Source organism: Canis aureus, unplaced genomic scaffold, assembly GCF_053574225.1.
Source record: "Canis aureus isolate CA01 unplaced genomic scaffold, VMU_Caureus_v.1.0 ptg000086l_RagTag, whole genome shotgun sequence".
Classification (NCBI taxonomy): Eukaryota; Metazoa; Chordata; class Mammalia; order Carnivora; family Canidae; genus Canis; species Canis aureus.
This window is the reverse complement of record NW_027554427.1, coordinates 571,344-583,804: the sequence shown is the minus strand read 5'-3', so window position 1 is coordinate 583,804 and position 12,461 is coordinate 571,344. Positions and strand designations below refer to the sequence as shown.

At 44.2% G+C, this 12,461-nt stretch overlaps 1 protein-coding gene across 1 annotated transcript in view; it reads right to left on the bottom strand.

Moving 5' to 3' along the window:
* Positions 1–12,461, bottom strand: part of LOC144309557 (nebulin-like) — a 29,045-nt gene that overhangs the window by 9,303 nt on the left and 7,281 nt on the right. Inside the window, exons 3-7 of the mRNA XM_077890642.1 lie at positions 11,949–12,053; positions 10,963–11,069; positions 3,010–3,136; positions 2,808–2,912; positions 1,854–1,965 (exon numbers count right to left, since the gene is read on the bottom strand). Of these exons, the coding sequence (XP_077746768.1) occupies positions 1,960–1,965; positions 2,808–2,912; positions 3,010–3,136; positions 10,963–11,069; positions 11,949–12,053 (450 nt within the window). The 3' untranslated portion in view covers positions 1,854–1,959. The remainder of the gene's footprint in view (positions 1–1,853; positions 1,966–2,807; positions 2,913–3,009; positions 3,137–10,962; positions 11,070–11,948; positions 12,054–12,461) is intronic.

The window sequence follows — 12,461 nt, the reverse complement described above, 5'->3', positions numbered from 1 at the left end:
ATAAACAAACTCGACAAACCTAGACCTAGACTCACCAACTAAAAGAGAAAAACTCAGAATGAAAGAGGAGATGGAATACTGGATACCACAAAAATACAAAGTATCAAAGAGATTCCTATAAACAATGATGTGCTACACAAACCGGACAACTTGAAAGAAATAGATAAATTCCTAGAGGCATACAACACCCCAACACTGAATAATGGTGAAATAGAAAATCTAAACAGACCAATGATGAGGAAGAAGATGGAATCAATCATCAAAAACCTCCTAACAAACAGAAGTCCAAGATCAGAAGGCTTCATTGCTAAATTCTACCAAACATTCAAAGAATGAATACCAATCCTCTCAAAGTCTTTTAAAAAATAGAGGAGGTGGCTCAGTATTTTATCATGCTCACATCATTGTTCCAGTGAGGCAAGTGTGGGAGAAAAGGAATGACTAAAGGATAGCCAGTCTTATTCCTCAATGTGGATGCACAAGACACACAAAATCCTAACAGGAATTGGGAAAAGGAGAAATGGAAGATTTAAATAATTCTGAATCCAAATAGCCAAGAAAAATAAAGGTATTTCAGAGATCCCAATAACCATCTCAAGTTACCATACAATGTTTTACGACGTGGTAGCTGGAGGACAGGCGTGCTACTTAAAGCAGTGCTTTCCAACACTGGCTGCATATTAGAATCATTATTAGAATCATGGAGCAGCTAAAAGCACGCAGATGCCTACATGCAGAGAATCAGAAAGTCTGCTGTGAGGCTGGGGAGTCAGAGCCCACTCAAGGGGAGTTTAGAAATACTTCCCAGGTGGTTCTAATATATGGCCAGTGCAGAGAAGCACTTTGCTGAGATACAAGAACCTAGGCATTCCTGGCTAAGTGCTGGTGCCAGGGGAAGGGACGCAGGTAAGCTTTCAGCAAAGCAAATGGGCTCAATTTAGCATTTATGAAAGCTAAAGAACTTATCACCCTCTGCCGCTAGCTCACTAGGAGTGTAGGAAGCTGCACACCCCCACCCCCTCACTGCAGGCAACCTTTGGTGTGCCAGGACATCTTTAAGTCTAAGAGCATAAGTGATTCCTAATAGGCAGCCACTAAAACTATTGAAAATGGGGAGTCAGTCAAGTGGCCTGACTGCCAATGTGTGGCTTCGCTCAGTGAAGTCTGATGAAGCTACACGACAAAGATGAGTTGAATGAGAATAGCCAACTCATCTGTAATAGGAAAAGCATTTACATTTGTGGAACGCCCTTACCTTTAGAAAGCACATTTAATCACTGGCCAACATGGACATCTATTACAGCCAAGGCACTATGGGACACACATCTAAATAAGACGGGGTCCAACCCTCAAGGAACGAGGAATGGAGGGGAGAGCACAAGATCTATACCCAACTAGCTGTGATAGACTGGAAGCCCCGAGGCCAACTGACAATGAAACAAAATAGTTCAGAATTTGGTGTGTGGGCTGCAGAGCAGGGAGCCATGAAAGACTTTTCAAATGGCACCACCAAGGTTAGGGTTTCTGATGACAGGGATTAAAGAGCAAGTTTTGAAATAAATTAAATAAATTTGGTTTGGAGACCACAACAATAGTGTAACATAGGCCTTTCCAATTTATAAAATTAACTCTCTGCAGCTCCAGTCACAGGTAGTCAAGTACCAACATCCTTATCTTACCAAAAGGGGACAAAATAAGGAAACTGAGGCAAAACAAGGTCAACTGACTTGCTTAGTTAGACACGGTAGGCACTCCATAATTACATCAGAGGGGAGACTTTTTTTTTTTCTAAGCGCAGTTGCCTGTTTGACAGAGGAATAAGTCAGTTGCAGTGACAGGTTCAGCATCCTTACCTCGCTCAGCTGTGTCTTCAGTTCCTGTACTTTTCTGTATTCTGGAGTGTCAAGCACCACTTGGTATCTGTCTCACATCTTCCTCGCCTTATCAGTGTACAGGTAGTTAGACCTAAAGAAAAAAAAGAAAACAGAAGCACAAGTTAATCAGTCATTGAAAGAATTATATTGAGGCTGGTGACGTGGTAATGGAAGCTGTGCCAGGGTAGCTATGTGTCATGAAGATGTGCACTCGCCCAGAACTTGCGCACGTGCCGGCAGCGGACCATGTCAGGAATGTCACACAGGAAGCAGCCCAGTCCCGAGGATCTGCAAGTCCTCCTTATATTAAATCTGTGTGGCAGAAACAGAAATAAAGCTGGCCAGGATTAAATGCAAACCAGGAACCAATAAGAGTAGTGAGACCTTCATGTTGATACAGGTTTCATTTTGGTTGAACACGTCCACCCTATACTCTTAGTTGGCTTGCACTCAAATGAATCACAGGTTTTTAAATTTAATCCTGAGCTAAGGAAAATATTGCTATTTGTTGTTCTTATACTGATGGGAGGAAAGCATGGATTGAATGGAGTGGCCTTTCAGGAGATGGAAACATTTAAGGAGAAACAAACATGGGAGGAGGAAGTTGCTAATGAGGATGGGCGTGGGGATGAGCAGGAGAAGGATACTACATGGGACCCAGGACGAGACGAGGTAGGGTGAGGGGCCGGTCATGGTTCAGTGTTGAATTCAGAGTGGTGGCCAGCAATGCTTGTAATTCCTAAACGTTCTTCCTACTACTGTTTCCGTGGTTGGAGAAATGCGGGGTCCCGCTTCCACACAATTTCACCTCCAAGCTGTATACCCAGTGTAGAAGGACTCAATGCAGCAGGCAGTTCAAAGATCACCAGTTGGCTTACATGTACACAGCCCCTTGGTATGAGCTTTTCTGAAAGACCCAGACGAGATGCTTACGTCACTGGTGATGTCTCCCACGTAGCGGCAACGGATCACTTGGGGTGTGTAAGGCAGTGAGATCACGTGGCCTTGCATCTTGAAGAAGTCTGATTTGTAGATCAACTGAAAAAATGGCCCAAAACACACACATCAGAGACCACATGGCTGACATTCCTCCCGGGGTGCCACAGCCTGCCCTCTCTCTTAAGAAAATACTCACCTCACTGACAGCCTCTTGTGTCTTCTTGACTTGGCGGATTTCAGGTGTATCAGGAGTTGTGTGAATCTTGTCTTTCAGTCTGTGGTACAATTGTCCATACACGTGGATGGAACTGGAGAGTATGATGCTGAGTGAAATAAGTCAATCAGGGAGGACAAACATTTTATGGTCTCATTCATTTGGGGAATATAAAAAATAGTGAAAGGGAATAAAGGGGAAAGGAGAAAAAAATGAGTGGGACATATCAGAAAGGGAGACAGAACATGAGGGACTCCGAACTCTGGGAAACGAACAAGGGGTGGTGGAAAGGGAGGTGGGTGGGGGGTGGGGGTGACTGGGTGACAGGCATTGAGGGGGGCCCTTGATGGGATGAGCACTGGGTGTTATGCTCTATGTTGGCAAATTGAACTCCAAAAAAAAAAAAAAACTGTCGATACTATCTCTACACTGGAAGCAAAACCACTGCAGGTATTTAGTGTGGGAAGATGAGGGCAACTGTTGACTAATCAATAATCAAATATTCTACACAAAGAGCCATTAGAGGAGCAATTAAGGATCAAGGAAGTGTCTGACAGGAAAAAAGAGGAAATGGTACTTATTTTAGTTAGGTGAAGAATTCTGAGCATAAAGTCTTCCACATTCTATCAGATGGTTGGATATGGTCAGATATACAGGCCAACCATGTATATAGAAAACCAGGGTCACGAATTAGACTAAAATGCAAATTCATTAGTAAATGTTTCATAACGAATCTCAAAAAAGGAATTAATTTACATCATAATCTGTGAATTGGGATTGACAATGGCATTGCCAAATACAAAAAGACGTCACCGATGGATACAAACACCAAAATGGTAACAAAAAGGACCCTCTCATTCCTTGATGATACAGAGATTTCTAACTAACATATAGTACAAAGCCGTGGCCTCTGAAACTCAATACCCCCCCCCGCAGAATCAACATTCACTGTACCTCACTGGTAACATTGTTCACCCTCTGGACATGGACAAATGGGATTTCTTTAGGGCCAAGTGTGTATCTGTGTGCCTTGATGTGTTCCCACTCTTCTCTGTATTTGTACTGGGAAGGCAGAGTCAGAACGAGTTCGCTGCTGGGTCACAAAGAGTAGCTGTACATTCCTCACACAGGAAGGAGCTGCTGCTTACATTTGAAAATCACTCTCCATGGATTAAGTACAAGAAAAAGTCAGGGACAAAATGTCACCAGTAAACAGGACCTTGGCAATTATTTTCTTGGCTATATAAGCCAGGTGCAGAGAGGAATAAAATTCAGTGTTGCCTAGAAAAACCTGTTGGCAGGCAGCTATGAAAATAAAAGGGAAACCGTGTGTTTTTATGTTTTTTAAAAATTTTTTCTTGGTGTTAAATTTGCCAACATAGAGAATAACACCCAGCGCTCATCCCATCAAGTGCCCCCGTCAGTGCCTGTCACGCAGTCACCGCCAACCACCGCCCACCACCCCTAGTTCGTTTCCCAGAGTTAGGAGTCTCTCATGTTCTGTCTCCCTCCCTGATATTTCCCACTCGTTTTTTCTCCTTTCCCCTTTATTCCCTTTGACTATTTTTTATATTTCCCAAATGAATTAGACCGTAGGATGTTTGTCCTCCTCCGACTGACTTAATTCACTCAGCATAATATCGTCCAGTTCCATCCACGTTGAAGCAAATGGTGGGTATTTGTCATTTCTAATGGCTGAGGAATATTTCATTGCATACATAGACCACATCTTCTTTATCCATTCATCTTTCGATGGACACCGAGGCTCCTTCCACAGGTTGGCTATTGTCGACATTGCTGCTATAAACATTGGGGTGCAGGCATCCCAGCATTTCACTGCTTCTGTATCTTTGGGGTCAATCCCCAGCAGTGCAATTGCTGGGTCGTAGGGAAGATCTGTTTTTCACTCTTTGAGGAACCCCACACAGTTTTCCAGAGTGGCTGCACCAGTTCACATTCCCACCAAGAGTTCAGGAGGGTTCCCCCTTTCTCCACATCCTATGATTTGTAGTCTCCTGCCTTGTTAATTTTCGCCATTCTCACTGGTGTGAGGTGGTATCTCATTGTGGTTTTGATTTGTATTTCCCTGATGGCAAGTGATGCAGAGCATTTTCTCATGTGCATGTTGGCCATGTCTATGTATTCCTCTGTGAGATTTCTGTTCCTGTCTTTTGCCCATTTCATGATTGGATTGGTTGTTTCTTTGCTGTTGAGTTTAAGAAGTTCTTTATAGATCTTGGATACTAGCCCTTTATCTGATATGTCATTTGCAAATATCTTCTCCCATTCTGTAGGTTTCCTTTTAGTTTTGTGGACTGTATCCTTTGCTGTGCAAAAGCTTCTTACCTTGATGAAGTCCCAATAGTTCACTTTTGCTTTTGTTTCTCTTGCCTTCGTGGATGTATCTTGCAAGAAGTCACAGTGGGCGAACTCAAAAATGGTGTTGCCCATGTTCTCCAGGATTTTGATGGAATCTTGTCTCACATTTAGATCTTTCATCTGTTTTGAGTTTATCTTTGTGTATGGTGCAAGAGAGTGGTCTAGTTTTGTTCTTCTGCATGTGGATGTCCAATTTTCCCAGCAGCATTTATTGAAGAGACTGTCTTTTTTTCCAGTGGATAGTCTTTCCTACTTTGTCGAATATTAGTTGACCATAAAGTTGAGGGTCCACTTCTGGATTCTCTATTCTTTTCCATTGATCTATGTGACTGCTTTTGTGCCAGGACCACACTGACTTGATGACCACAGCTTTGTAGTACAACCTGGAATCTGGCATTGTGATGCCCCCAGCTGTGGCTTTCTTTTTTAATATTCTCCTGGCTATTAGGGGTCTTTTCTGATGCAACACAAATCTGAAAATAATTTGTTCTAACTCTCTGAAGAAAGTCCATGGTATTTTGCTGGGATTGCATTAAACATGAAAATTGCCCTGGGTAACGTTGACATTTTCACAATATTAATACTTCCAATCCGTGAGCATGGAATATTTTTCCATCTCGTTGTGTCTTCCTCAAATTATTTTAGAAGTGGTCTGTAGTTTTTAGGGTGTGGATCCTTTATCTCTTTGGTTAGGTTTATTCCTAGGTATCTTATGCTTTTGGGTGCAATTGTAAATGGGATTGACTCCTTAATTTCTCTTTCTTCAGTCTCATTGTTAGCGTGTAGAAATGCCACTGACTTATGGGCATTGATTGTGTATTCTGCCATGCTCCCAAATTGATGTATGAGTTATAGCAATCTTGGGGTGGAGTCTCTTGGGTTTTCTATGTAGAGTATCATGTCATCAGCAAAGAGGGAACGTTTGACTTCTTCTTTGCCAATTTGAATGCCTTTTATTTCTTTCTGTTGTCTGATTGCTGAGGCTAGGACTTCTAAGACTATGTCAAATAGCAGTGGTGAGAGTGGACATCCCTGTCTTCTTCCTGATCTAAGGGGAAAGGCTCCCTGTGCTTCCCCATTGAGAATGATATGTGCTGTGGGCTTTTCGTAGATGCCTTTTAAGATGTTGAGGAATATTCCCTCTATCCCCACAATCTGAAGAGTTTTGATCGGGAATGGATGCTGTATTTTGTCAAATGCTTTCTCTGAATCTATTGAGAGGATCATATGGTTCTTGTTTTTTGTCTTTCTGATATGATGAATCACATTGTTTTATGAGTGTTGAACCAGCCTTGCGTCCGGGGATACTTCCCTCTTGGTAATGGTGAATAATCTCCTTAATGTACTGTTGGATCCTATTAGCTAGTATCTTGTTGCGAATTTTTGCGTCCATGTTCATCAGGAGTATGGGTCTATAACTCTCCGTTTTGGTGGGGTCTTTGTCTTGTTTTGGAATTAAGGTGATGCTGGCCTCATAGAACGAGCTTGGATGTATTTCATTTCTATCTTTCTGAACAGCTTTAGTAGAATAGGTATGGTTTTTTTTTTTTTTTTGGTTTCTTCTTTAAACGTTGGAATAAATTCCCCAGGGAAGCCATCTGGCCCTGGACTTTTGTGTCTTGGGAGGTTTTTGATGACTGCTTCAATTTCCTCCCTGGCCTGTTCAGTTTTTCTATTTCTTCCAGTTCCAGTTTTGGTAGTTTGCGGCTTTCCAGAAATGCGTCCATTTCTTATAGATTGCTGAATTTATTGGCGTATAGCTTCTCATGTTTTTAAAATTGTTTGTATTTCCTTGGTGTTTGTAGTGATCTCTCCTTTCTCATTCATGATATTATTAATATGAGTCTTCTCGCTCTTCTTTTAATAGGGCTGGCTAATGGTTTATCTATCTTACTAATTCTTCAAAAGAACCAACTCCTGGTTTTGTTAATCTGTTCCATAGTTCTTCTGATATCTATTTCATTGAGTTCTGCTCGAATGTTAATTTGTCAAATCTCTTCTTCTGCTGGGTGTAGGATCTATTTGCTCTTTTTCATCTAGCTCCTTTAGGTGTAAGGTTAACTTCTGTATTTGAGTTCTTTCCAATTTGTGGATGGCTGCTTGCATTGAGATATATTTCCCCCAAGGACTGCTTTTGCTGTATCCCAAAGATTTTGAATGGTTTTATCTTCATTCTCATTAGTTTCCATGAATCTTTTTAATTCTTCCTTAATTACCTGGCTCACCCTTTCATCTTTTATCAGGATGGTCCTTAACCTCAACGTGTTTGAAGTACTTCCAAACTTCTTGTTGTGATTTAGTTCTAATTTCAAGGTATCATCCTCTGAGAATAAGCAGGGGATGATCCCAATCTTTTGGTATCGGTTCAGATCTGAGTTGTGATCCAGTATGTGGTCTATTCTGGAGAAAGTTCCATGTGCACTTGAGAAGAATGTGTATTCAGTTGCATTTGGATATAAAGTTATGTAGTTATCTGTGAAATCCGTTTGGTCCAGTCTATCATTTCGAGCTCTCGTTTCTTTGACATGTACTTAGAAGACCTATTTAGTGTAGAAAGTGCTAGATTGAAGTCACCAAGTATAAGTGTATTATGATCTAAATATGTCTTAACTTTGGTTATTAATTGATTGATATATTTGGCAGCTCCCACATTCGGGGCATATATATTGAGGATTGTTAAGTCTTCTTCTTGGATAGATCCTTTAAGTATGATACAGTGTCCCTCTTCATCTCTCACTACAGTCTTTGGGATAAATTTCAGTTTATCTGATATAAGGATGGCTACCCCTGCTTTCTTGTGAGGACCATATGATTGGTACGTGGTTCTCCAACCTTTTATTTTCAGGCTGTAGGTGTCCTTCTGTCTAAAATGAGTCTCTTGTAGACAGCAGATAGATGGGTCCTGCTTTTTTATCCAGTCTGAAACCCTGTGCCTCTGTATGGGGTCGTTAAGCCCATTCACGTTCAGTTACTATTGAAAGATATGAATTTAGTGTCATCATGATACCTATTCAGTCCCTGTTTTTGTGGATTGTTCCATTGGACTTCCTCTCCAAGAGGAATTTTAAGAGTCCCCCTTAAAATTTCTTGCAGAGCTGGTTTCCTGGTCACATATTCTTTCAGTTCCTGCCTATCTTGGAAGCTGTTTATCTCTCCTATTGTGAATGAGAGCCTTGGATAAAGTATTCTTGGCTGCATGTTCTTCTCATGTAGGACCCTGAATATATCCTGCCAGCCCTTTCTGGCCTGCCTGGGTCTCTGTGGAGAGGTCTGCTGTTAATCTAATATTCATCCCCATAAAAGTTAGAGATTTCTTGTCTCTTGCTGCTTTAAGGATCTTCTATTTATCTTTGGAATTTGCAAGCTTCACTATTAAATGTCGAGGTGTTGAGCGGTGTTTATTCATTTTAGGTGGGGGAAGGCCTGTGTTTTTAGTCCCAGCACAGCTTGGAAGTTAGGACCTGCAGGGAAGAGAGGAGCGACTATTTTTGAGGCCAACAAGTGGCTTTCCAGATGGATTTACCAGAAAAAAAAGACATATTAGGTGGTTGGATCTGCAAGTGTCTGATTTGGATACTGTAGGTTTGGGTCTTTGGTTTTGTGTACTGGCTGGCCGGCAAGCTTGGGTCCCAAGACTCCGAAGGCAGCAGAAGAGGGCTGCAGGCTGTGTGCAGCACCCCCGGGCTCTGCCCTGCATGGGGCTCCCTAGCATCCCCAGCATCCCTGCAGGGTGGTGGGAGCCACTGGGCTAGGAAGCCCCAGATAGCAGGAGCCCCTTCATCCCCAGCTTTCTGCTCAGTGTGCAGAGGGCATGTGGTGGGGCCAGTATCGGAGCCAGCTAGCCCACAAGCAGTCCTGTCTGCCCAAGGGACGCACACAACATCCTGTCCCCAGGCAGCTGCAGCCGCCCATGGGGTGCCTGGGGTCACAGGGATGCTCCTACGCTTCTTGAGGCAAAGGCGCCGTGATGACCACACTCAGCGGGGGCCTCCACACACACCCCCAGCCCCCAGGGGCCCAGGTCAGCGCCCCTCCCCTGGCAGGCCGTGGTGCGGGGAGGCACCTACATAGGTGATCTGGTAGTGCTTTTCCCTGGAATGCTGGAAGGCGGCTGTGTCACCAGGGAGCCGGTATCCTGTGCACTGGTCACGTCGGCCGGCACCTGGGTACAGGTCCTGCGGAGGGCGAGGGGTCAGGCTGCGCCGGGGCCCATCGAGTCATGCGCATCGCACGCGGCCCATGCCAGGCTTTCGGTCGGGATGCAGCGTGTTCTTGTTTACCAGGCCGATGTCATGAGGAGTCAGAGGAGTTCAAAGGGCCAGGTAACTAATGCATCATCCTTGACCCCCTGCTTCGAAACCGACAGGTGCCTGCGTGCTCCACTGCCCAGGCCTTGGGCTCGGGTCACATCTCTGAGCCCATCAGTCTCCCTGCTCGACCCCCACCCTCCTCGCTAATGCTCCCTCGCTTCCACTCTGTCGAGTAAATAAACCAAATCTTTAAGAGAGAGAGACAGAGAGCGAGAGAGATGCCTGGGGGTGCTCAGGGTGTGACGCTGGGTCATGGGATTGAGTCCCCAACGGGTTCCCGCAGGGAGCCTGCTTCTCCCTCTGCCTGTGTCTCTGCCTCTCTCTGTCTCTCTCATGAATAAATAAAACCTTAAAAAAGAGAGTGAGCGAGTGAACGATGAGTGAAGGGGCCCATAGGAAATAATTCTTCTATGTTTTGAACGTATGCCCAATTACCTGCATGGAATCGAGCAAGAAAACGGGAGCAGTAGAGGGAACAGGCAGTCAGTGCCGCCTGTGTCGTGAACCCTTAGATGGCATTCACATCATCACAGTCCCGGAGACAGTCATAATGATAAGGCACATCCCTGGAACCCCATTCCTCCAATAAACACAGTGTCAGGCCATGAAGAGGTCACGATTCCCCAATCCCTGGCAGATGGGGGAAAGGAGTTTCTGACCATGATCCTAAATAGCCTGTCTTTGGGGGGGAGATCCAGGAGTAGGAATAGTATCAGAGACATCAAAGAGCAAATGTTTTTCAATATTCAGTACAGGAGAGTGACATCAAAGAGGGAAACCAATGTTGCCTGAGCAGGTAACACCCAAAAGGGATATTAAGTAAGTGAGTGGAATCCAGGTCTTTCTCTTCTGAATTCCAACAGTAATTTCTAGCCCTTTCTCTTACTACTAGTAGTCCCTTATGATTATGTGTCTTCTCTTTGTCATCTTGGTTTTAAGTTGTTTGAGAAAGGTTGGCTTTCTTTCTCCCTCGTATCTTGTAAATGTAAATGCAATGTTGCTCTAAGAATGCCCATTGCTTGCGTGGTGTAAGAATCCCACCAACCAGGAGGGAAGACAGACTGTGTACTGTTTGGGTTTTTTCTTTGTTTTTTAACTCAGGTGAATGGAATAGCATTGACAACTGAGAAGGTCAGGCTGAGATAAAGCACAAGCCAAGGAGGTTTCTGCAAAAGCCAGTGGCCTGGCCCTCGGAGGCCGCCCCTTAGACTTCTGCTGCCCCCTGCACTGGGTTCTCACTGCTCACCTCACTCTGGAGCTTGTGTGCATGAAGGGCCCATCCAGTTCCATGGTTTTCATAGTTGCAGCCACCTTGCCTCTGACGCTATCCATGTAGTCATGGTGGTAGATGGCCTGTGTCAGATAGAAGAGGGGTCAGCTGATTCTGATCACAGCAGCATCATTGGAAAGAAGCAAAGTAAATGGAAACCTAAGTCTCTCTTAAAGGAAGGAAGGAAGGAAGGGAGGGAGGGAAAGGGGAAGGGGAAGGGGAAGGGGAAGGGGAAGGGAAGTAGGTAGGTAGGTTTCCCTTTGCCTCAACAACTGATCCATCATTGTCTTGTCCACAGGCTCGCAAGTGGCATGTGGACCCCGCAGCATGAGAGAAGCAGAGGACATGGCTCAGCAAAGGGAGGGAACAGCGGCTATGGTACGGCTCTAAGTTTCAAAACAATGGGTTTTTACATTCTAACTCGCTGGTGGGATTTGATATTTACTTACTAATTTGCGGGCTTAGTTAAAAGAAAATAAAAGAGCAGCCGTGTGCTGGCTCTGCCCCCCAAGTCAGAGAGTGGATGTGGCATGGGGCCGAGGCTTGGGCACCGGGCCTTCCCAGACCACGGACGAGGGGCCCCACGAAACCCACACCGCTCACTGCACGGCCTGCCCCCTCCTCACCCTGCCATGACCAGCTCTAATTTTCCAGAGGGCTGACCAGCAAGATACAACTGCTGCTCTTGACACGAGGCCTCAAAAAACAACTTTAAAGCAAAAAACTCTAAAACACTGAGTATTCCATAGTTATAGCATTTCTACCTCCACCTTGGGAACTGATTGAACACACCAGGTTTTAGGAAATATGAGCAGAACCATAAGTACTATCTAGGACACTAACTCTGGTCTCCCAGTTAGCAAAAGCCACTTACTTTTTCTTTTCTTTTTTTTTTTTGCCACTTCTGTTTGAGTGGTGGCCCCATTTATTACTGTCCACACGACTTCCCCACGGGGACTTACATCACTCAGTTGTTTCCCACTTTTCACAGCCTGCACATAGACTTGTGTGTCTGTGACCAACTTGTAGCCATTCCTGGTCTTCTGTGTGTGAGATTTGTACTTGATCTGCCAAGAGGAATAAAAGAAGCCTGTGGTAGACCGTTTACGGTTCTAGAAATTGCTGCTTTCATGGAGGGTTTGGTTGCTTTTAACTCATGACATTTACTTTCATTAGCACATATTCAATCGACCAGGAGGCATTTGAATTTTAGGACAATCTGCATAATCGATGCTTATAGTCCTATGGAGCTTCTAGAGCCTTCTAGCAGGCTTGACAACTGCTCTTCTAGGAACATTTACGCATTTTTACTGAAACCTTTATTACAGTGTTAATTTGCTTAGCAAATTCTCTCTTTATAAATAGGTCCTGTCTATAGCGTCACAAACACCTCACAAGTGAGATTTCCCTAATAGGAGAATCATGTGCTTGATAGATCTGAAATAGTCCAAATGTAGAGAGAGGTTCCAGGGAAG